This window comes from Melanerpes formicivorus, unplaced genomic scaffold (genome assembly GCF_026170545.1).
Source record: "Melanerpes formicivorus ecotype bairdi unplaced genomic scaffold, bMelFor1.0.p_v2 SCAF_89, whole genome shotgun sequence".
Taxonomy (NCBI): domain Eukaryota; kingdom Metazoa; phylum Chordata; class Aves; order Piciformes; family Picidae; genus Melanerpes; species Melanerpes formicivorus.
Genome location: NW_027142441.1, coordinates 657,226 through 665,339, shown reverse-complemented (window position 1 = coordinate 665,339; position 8,114 = coordinate 657,226). Strand labels below are relative to the sequence as shown.

General features: G+C 56.5%; 1 protein-coding gene across 1 annotated transcript in view; it reads left to right on the top strand.

Annotated features, from left to right (window-relative positions):
- RIOK3 (RIO kinase 3) overlaps positions 1-6,951 on the top strand; it is a 17,962-nt gene extending 11,011 nt beyond the window's left edge. Inside the window, exons 9-12 of the mRNA XM_068165480.1 lie at positions 1,185-1,389; positions 2,478-2,567; positions 4,351-4,458; positions 5,671-6,951. Of these exons, the coding sequence (XP_068021581.1) occupies positions 1,185-1,389; positions 2,478-2,567; positions 4,351-4,458; positions 5,671-5,772 (505 nt within the window). The 3' untranslated portion in view covers positions 5,773-6,951. The remainder of the gene's footprint in view (positions 1-1,184; positions 1,390-2,477; positions 2,568-4,350; positions 4,459-5,670) is intronic.
- Positions 6,952-8,114: the final 1,163 nt, after the last annotated feature.

The window sequence follows — 8,114 nt, the reverse complement described above, 5'->3', positions numbered from 1 at the left end:
TGTGAAAGTTTTAGGTTAAAAAACTGTCTAATACTGAAAAAATCCCAACCAAGGCAGCAGCCACATGTCTGGTCTGTGCCTCAGCTCTTGAGACCAGCAGGGCAGCAAAGCCCTTTGGAAGATAGGGTTCAGTATCTCAAGCTTCTTTCTTGTGTGTCAGGGGTATCTACACAACAGCTTTATCTGTCCCAGGCACTTAGTATCATAGCATCAGTCAGGGTTGGAAGGGACCACAAGGATCATCCAGTTCCAACCCCCCTGCCATGGGCAGGGACACCCCACACTAGATCAGCCTGGCCAGAGCCTCATCCAGCCTGGGCTTAAACACCTCCAGGGACAGGGCCCCAACCACCTCCCTGCACAACCCATTCCAGGGCTTCACCACTCTCATGGGGAAGAACTTCCTCCTCCCCTCGAGCCTGACCCTCCCCCCCCCGCACCTCCAGCCTGACCCTCCCCCCCCCCTCCAGCCTGACCCTCCCCCCCCCCCTCCAGCCTGACCCTCCCCCCCCCCCCTCCAGCCTGATCCTCCCCCCCCCCCCTCCAGCCTGATCCTCCCCCCCCCTCCAGCCTGACCCTCCCCCCCCCCCCTCCAGCCTGACCCCTCCCCCCCCCCTCCAGCCTGACCCTCCCCCCCCCCTCCAGCCTGACCCTCCCCCCCCCCCCAGCCTGACCCTCCCCCCCCCCTCCAGCCTGACCCTCCCCCCCCCCCCCCAGCCTGACCCTCCCCCCCCCCTCCAGCCTGACCCTCCCCCCCCCTCCAGCCTGACCCTCCCCCCCCCCTCCAGCCTGACCCTCCCCCCCCCCCCTCCAGCCTGACCCTCCCCCCCCCTCCAGCTTCATTCCATTCCCCCTAGTCCTATCACTGCCTGAGATCCTGAGCAGTCCCTCCCCAGCCTTCTTGGAGCCCCCTGCAGATCCTGGAAGGCCACAATGAGGTCACCTGGGAGCCTTCTCTTCTGCAGACTGCACAACCCCAACTCCTTCAGTCTGTCCTCACAGGAGAGGTGCTCCAGCCCTCTGCTCATCCTCCTGGCCCTGCTCTGGACTTGGCTGGTTGGCAGAGCTGACAGGAGTTTACCAGGCTGATCCTTCTGACTTGCCCAAGCCAGGCTCAGTGATAAAAGCTGAGTTTGCTGGCAGTTAACCAAGATTGCCATTCCCTGTGTGGAGCTTCAGTGAAGACCTGGGGAAAAGCTGGTGTCCATGGGATGTGTGACTGGGGAAGGGCATTTTTCTGCTGCAGTCACACAACTGATGTTTGCTTGGAGTGCAGCTGGCTTCAGCCGTTCATTTGGTTCCTTGCAGATGATGCAGCAGCTGTACAAGGAGTGCAAACTGGTCCATGCAGATCTGAGTGAATATAACATGCTGTGGCATGGAGGGAAGGTGAGCTCCTGCTTGCTGTGGCCAGGAAGGCCAGCAGCACCCTGGCCTGGATCAAGAGCAGTGTGTCCAGCAGGGTAGAGCAGTGTTTGTGCCACTGTACTCAGCCCTGGTGAGGGCACAGCTTGAGTAGTGGCTTCAGTTCGGGGCACCTTGGTGTGGGAAGGGGGTTCCAGAGCAGCGCAGTAAGGCTGGAGAGGGGTTTGGAGGCTGTTGTATGAGGAGCAGCTGAGGAGAGTGCTGGTGTTCAGTGTGGAGGAGGCAGAGGGGGAGGCCTCACTGCTCTCTACAGCTCCCTGAAAGGAGGTTGCAGAGAGGTGAGGGTTGGGCTCTTCTCCCTCATATGAGGGGATAGAAGAGGAGGAAATGGCCTGAAGTGGTGCCAGGGAAGGGTTAGGTTGGATGTGAGGAAAAATCCTTGCTGTGAGTGTGGTTAGGGATTGGAAGAGGCTGCCCAGGGGGGTGATGGAGCAGGGCAGGGATTGTCCTCCTGGACTCACCACTGGGGAGGCCACAGCTTGAGTGCTGGGGTCAGTTTTGGGTCTCTCACTCCCAGAAGGACATTGAGAGGCTGGATCAGGTCCAGAGAAGGGCAACCAAGGTGGGGAAGGGTCTGGAGAAGAGGGCTGGGGAGGAGCAGCTGAGGAAGCTGGGGGTGTTGAGTGTGGAGAAGAGGAGCTGAGGGAGATCTCATTGCTCTCTGCAGCTCCCTGAGAGGAGGCTGCAGGGAGGTGGGGGTTGGGCTCTGCTCCCTAGGCTCAAGTGCTAGAAGGAGAGGAAGTGGCCTGGAGTTGTGCCAGGGGAGGCTGAGGTTGGAGATCAGGAAAAGCTTCTTTCCTGAAAGTGGTCAGGGACTGGCAGAGGCTGCCCAGGGGGGTGGTGGAGTCCCCATGCCTGGAGGTGTTCCAGAAGCTGTAGATGTGATGCTTCAGGATACAGTTAGTGGTCATGGGGGTTGGGCTATGGTTGGACTCTGACCTTAAAGGACTCTCCTAAGCTTAATAATTGTGTGATTAGTGGGTGGAAGAAAGGTTTCCTCTCTTGTCAAGATGTTTCTGCCAAATGGTTTGCTGTCTCTCTCTTAACTACAGGTCTGGCTTATTGATGTCAGTCAGTCTGTGGAGCCAACCCACCCTCATGGACTTGAGTTTTTGTTCAGAGACTGTAAGAATGTTTCACAGGTAAGCTCTCTTCAGCTGGGGAGCCTCTGTTCCACTGCATGCTTCCATGATAAAATCTGTTCAGAGCCAACTAAGAATCAACCAACAGAACTGCTCAAAATCGCCAGCACCTCATACAGAGAAGATTCACCTTGCAGATTGTCCTTACTGGCAGGAATGTGGTGCTGAGGAATGTGGTTTGGCACCACCCTTGGTAGAGTTAGAGTAGAATAGACCAGGTTGGAAGAGACCTTCAAGATCATCGAGTCCAACCTATCATCCAACACCACCTAATCAACTAACCCATGGCACCAAGCACCCTAGCAAGTCTACTTCTAGACACCTCCCATGATGGTGACTCCACCACCTCCCCAGGCAGCCCATTCCAATGGGCAATCACTCTCTCTGTGTAGAACTTCTTCCTCACCTCCAGCCTAAACCTCCCCTGGTGCAGCCTGAGGCTGTGTCCTCTTGTTCTGGTGCTGGCTGCCTGGGAGAAGAGACCAACCCCCACCTGGCTACAACCTCCCTTCAGGGAGTTGCAGAGAGCAAGAAGGTCTCCCCTGAGCCTCCTCTTCTCCAGGCTAAGCAACCCCAGCTCCCTCAGCCTCTCCTCACAGGGCTGTGCTCCAGACCCCTCCCCAGCTTTCTTGCCCTTCTCTGGACACCTTCCAGCAAGTCACCCTCCTTCCTAAACTGAGGGGCCCAGAACTGGACACAGGACTCAAGGTGTGGCCTCAGCAGTGCTGAGCACAGGGCACAAGGACTTCCCTGCTCCTGCTGGCCACACTCTTCCTGATGCAGGCCAGGATGCCATTGGCCCTCTTGGCTGCCTGGGCACACTGCAGGCTCATGTTCAGCCTACCATTAACCACCACCCCCAGGTCCCTCTCTGCCTGGCTGCTCTCAGCCACTCTGACCCCAGCCTGTAGCACTGCCTGGGTTCTTGTGGCCAAAGTGCAGCCCCTGGCACTTGGATGTGTTCAATCTCCTGCCCTTGGCCTCTGCCCATCTGCCCAGCCTGTCCAGGTCCCTCTGCAGAGCCTCTCTACCCTCCAGCAGATCAACTCCTGCCCCCAGCTTGGTGTCATCTGCAAATTTACTGCTGATGGACTCAATCCCCTCCTCCAGATCATCAATGAAGATGTTAAAGAGCACAGGGCCCAGCACTGATCCCTGGGGCACACCACTGGGGCCTGGCTGCCAGCTGGCTGTGGCACCATTCACCACCACTCTCTGGGCTCAGCCTCCAGCCAGTTCCTAACCCAACGAGTTAGATGGTCATGGAGTCACAGAATGGGTTGGGTGGGTTAGCTTACAGCCCAGGCTGTAAGTTAATTTGCCCTTCCTACACACTCCTGGCCTGGGGTGCACCTATTGCCACCACAGAGTCATAGGACAGCTTGAGGAGGAAGGGACCTCAAAGCTCATCCAGTTCCAACTCCCTGCCATGGGCAGGGACACCTCCCACCAGCCCAGCTTGCTCAAGGCTTCATCCAGCCTGGCCTTGAACACCTCCAGGGAGGAGGCAGCCACAGCCTCTCTGGGCAAGCTGTTCCTGTGTCAGACTGGTTGGACTCAAAGGTCTCTTCCAACCACAGCTGTTCTGTGCTGCTGCTGCTGCTCTCCCACAGGGCGAGCAATGCACGGAGGGCCGGAGCAGCAGCAGGAGAACCCCAACCGTGGTGTGGTGTTTTGCCTCTGCTTTTTGACTGAAAGCTGGAGTTGTACCTTGGGGAAGGAAGAGGGAGAGCTTGGACTGGTGTGGTGAGGTGTTTAATCTGTGCTCTTTTTGGTGGAGCAGTTCTTCCAGAAGGCAGGGGTGGCAGAAGCACTTAACGAGCGGGAGCTCTTCAACGCCGTCTCGGGCTTGCACATCACAGCTGACAACGAAGTAGACTTCCAAGCTGAGGTAGAGCTTTCCCTGGCTGGCATCTCACTTCTGGCTTCCTGGGGTAGCTGTTGCAATACCCTGACTTTCCACACTGAGTCTGTGTGATCTGGGGGTGTGGGTGGTGTTTCAGCAATCACTCTGCATCCCTTTTGCAAAATGGTTGTGTCAACAGCAGTTGTTCCAACCTTGTACCAATGTTCCCTCAACCTTGTACCAATGTTCCCTCAACCTTGTACCAATGTTCCCTCAACCTTGTACCAATGTTCCCTCAACCTTGGCATGACTAACCTCTCCACCCCCTGTGCTCAGCCTCCTGCCATTTGAAGCTGCCTGTTAACACTGTTTAGGCATGCTCTGGTGCAGGTGTGGGTTTATAGAATCATAGAATTGTCAGGGCTGGAAGGGACCTCAAGGATCAGCCAGTTTCAACCTGCCCATGGGCAGGGACACCTCACACTACAGCAGGTTGCTCACAGCCACATCCAGCCTGGGCTTAAAAGCCTCTAGGCATGAGGCTTCCACCACCTCCCTGGGCAACCTGTGCCAGGCTCTCACCACCCTCATAGGCAACAACTTCTTCCTCACAGCCAATCTCAATTTCCCCACTTCTAGTTTTGCTCCATCCCCCCCAGTCCTATCCCTCCCTGACACCCTCAAAAGTCCCTCCCCAGCTTTCTTGGAGCCCCCTGCAGATCCTGGAAGGCCACAATGAGGTCTCCTGGGAGCCTTCTCCTCTCCAGCCTGCACAACCCCAACTCCCTCAGGCTGTGCTCACAGCAGAGCAGCTCCAGCCCTCTGCTCCTCCTCCTGGCCCTTCTCTGGACACCTTTCAGCCCCTCCAGACCCTTCCTGGTGCAGAGGCTCCAGAGCTGGCCCCAGAGCTGCAGCTGTGGTCTCAGCAGAGTGGAGCAGAGGGGCAGAATCCCCTCCCTGGCCCTGCTGGCCACACTTCTCTTGCTGCAGCCCAGGCTCTGCTTGGCTCTCTGGGCTGCAAGCGCTCCCTGCTGGCTCCTGTTGAGCCAGGCTCTCACCACCCTCATGGGGAACAACTTCTTCCTAACATCCAATCTCAATTTCCCCACTTCTAGTTTTGCTCCATCACCCACAGTCCTATCAATGCAGGTGGGGTTCTGGGGCTGCTCTGGGGTGGGGTGGGACTCTGGGGCAGGTGGGGCTCTGGGGCAGGTGGAGCTCTCTGATTTCAGTCTGGGTTTCTCCTTGGCTCTCTAGATTGAAGCTCTGGAGAAGATGAATGAGGATCACGTGCAGAATCATGGCAAGAAACAGTCCATGTTCTCAAGTGACGGGGACCCACCTATATACGACGAATAGCACTGAGTGTAGAGCTGCTAACCAAACCAAACCCAAATGTACTGCTTCTAACTCTGTTGGTGCAGTGGTAAATGTCAACTGCCAGTGTCAGGAGGGAGTGGTTGACTGGGAGCACCACACTGGAACACACAGCGAGCTTGCGGCGATGCCTCGGTGGCTTTGTAACTTGGCCCACAGGTCAGGCTGGCACTGTGAGAACAGACTGGCACTACCTCTCCAGGTGGTCTGCCCAGGGCACCAGTTGCCCACTTACCTTAGTCTAATGTAGCTGAGGTGCTCCTATTTTGCATGATTTCAGAGCTTGTGTCTTTTTAGGTTTAAATCTCTTTTGAACCCCCCTAGGTCAGCTGAAGCAGTGAGTGGGGAAAAAGCAGAGGAGGAGAGCCCCTGTCTTCCTCATGGGTGTGTGGGTGGGGTGCTAGTGAAGCCTTCAGCCTTCTCCACCCAGGCATAAAGAGAATGCTGACTCCCCATGGAAATGCCAATGTAGCAAAGCAGTGCTGCTAGGCACAAGCCTGGACCTTCTCCTGGGGAGGCCATGGGGTGTGGTGCTCTCTATACCTACAATTGGCTATGGCATGAGAAGCAGATACCAGTCCCAACAGCAGAGGATTCCTTTGGCCCTCAGGAAAGCCTGGGGGCTGCATCCAAATTGCCTGACAGAGTGAGTTCAGTTAGCTTCACATAAAAAAGGGTTCCAAGAACTTGGGGCAAGCTGCAAGGTCTCCAAACCACTCCTGGTTTGCATCTGGGTAGAGCATCAAAGATTCTCTCACTCACCCCAGCCCAGAGACTGACAGCTAAGTATTGATCACAGCATCCTCTTCCAACACAGCTTTCTGCAAAGAAATCACTTCAACTTGCCCTCTTCTCATGCTTTTAGTCTTAACCTCAGCCTGTTTATTGTAGCAAGTCCTAAAACTCTTCTTTCCCACCAAAAGACATCCAAGATGTGAGCTGATGGCAGCAGGGTGCTTTGGAACAAGGAAGTTCTGCTCAGTGGTGACCTCTAGGTCACTGTTTCTGCTGCTGCTGCTCTCTATCAAGCAGGACCTCGTGGTGCTCCAGGGGACATTCTCACAGTGTGCTGTACAGTGGTGGTTGGGGTGGTGGTTTTTTTTAACCAGAATCTTGCTTTTGGTGGAAAAATGGGTGGTGAAGTAAAAACTGCAGACTTTTCTTGGTGGTGTCCTTGTGTGGTCTTTGGCATCCCTGCTCCTCGGTGCTGGCACTAAAGCGGGGGGGGTGGCACTGCCCCAGTTCACATTGCTCCCGTCTTCAGAAAGGGTAAGAAGGAAGAACCAGCGAACTCCAGGCCAGGCAGTCTCACCTCTGTGCCTGGAAAGATCATGGAGCAGATCCTCCTGGAGGCACTGCTGGCTCAGAAGAATAGAGAGGAGGTGATTGGGAACAGTCAGCATGGCTTCAGCAAGGGCAAATCCTGCCTGACCAACCTGGTGGCCTTCTCTGAACAGGTGACAACATCAATAGCTGAGGGGAGAGCAACTGATGTTTGGCTGGGCCTGAGCACAGCCTTTGACACTGTCCCACACCACATCCTGGTCTCCAGGCTGGTGACACATGGCTGTGATGGGTGACCACTAGATGGATACAGAACTGGCTTGATGGCTGCACCCACAGAGTGGCTGTCCATGGCTCCATGTCCCAGGGGAGGCCAGGGACAAGCAGAGAGCCTCAGGGATCAGTCCTGGCACCAGGCTTGTTCAACATCCCTGTGGGTGCCATGGACAGTGGCACTGAGTGCACCCTCAGCAGGTTTGCTGCTGACACCAAGCTGTGTGGTGCAGCAGACAGCTGGAGGGAAGGGATCCATCCAGAGGGACTTGGACAGGCTGCAGAGCTGGGCACAAGCCAACCTCAGGAGGTTCAACAAGAGCAAGGGCAGGGTCCTGCAGCTGGGTGGAGGCAACCCCAGGCACAAATGCAGGCTGGGCAGGGACTGGCTGGAAAGCAGCCCTGAGGAGAGAGCCTTGGGGGTGCTGGGGGAGGAGAAGCTCACCAGGAGCTCTCAGTGTGCACTTGCAGCCCAGAAAGCCAACCAGATCCTGGGCTGCAGCAGGAGAAGTGTGGCTGGCAGGGCAAGGGAGGTGATTCTCCCCCTCTGCTCAGCTCTGGGGAGACCCCAGCTGGAGTCCTGCCTCCAGTTCTGGAGCCCCTATGACAAGAGGGATGTGGAGGGGCTGGAAGGTGTCCAGAGCAGGGCCAGGAGGATGAGCAGAGGGCTGGAGCACCTCTCCTGTGAGGACAGACTGAAGGAGTTGGGGCTGTTCAGGCTGGAGAAGAGAAGGCTCCCAGGTGACCTCATTGTGGCCTTCCAGGAT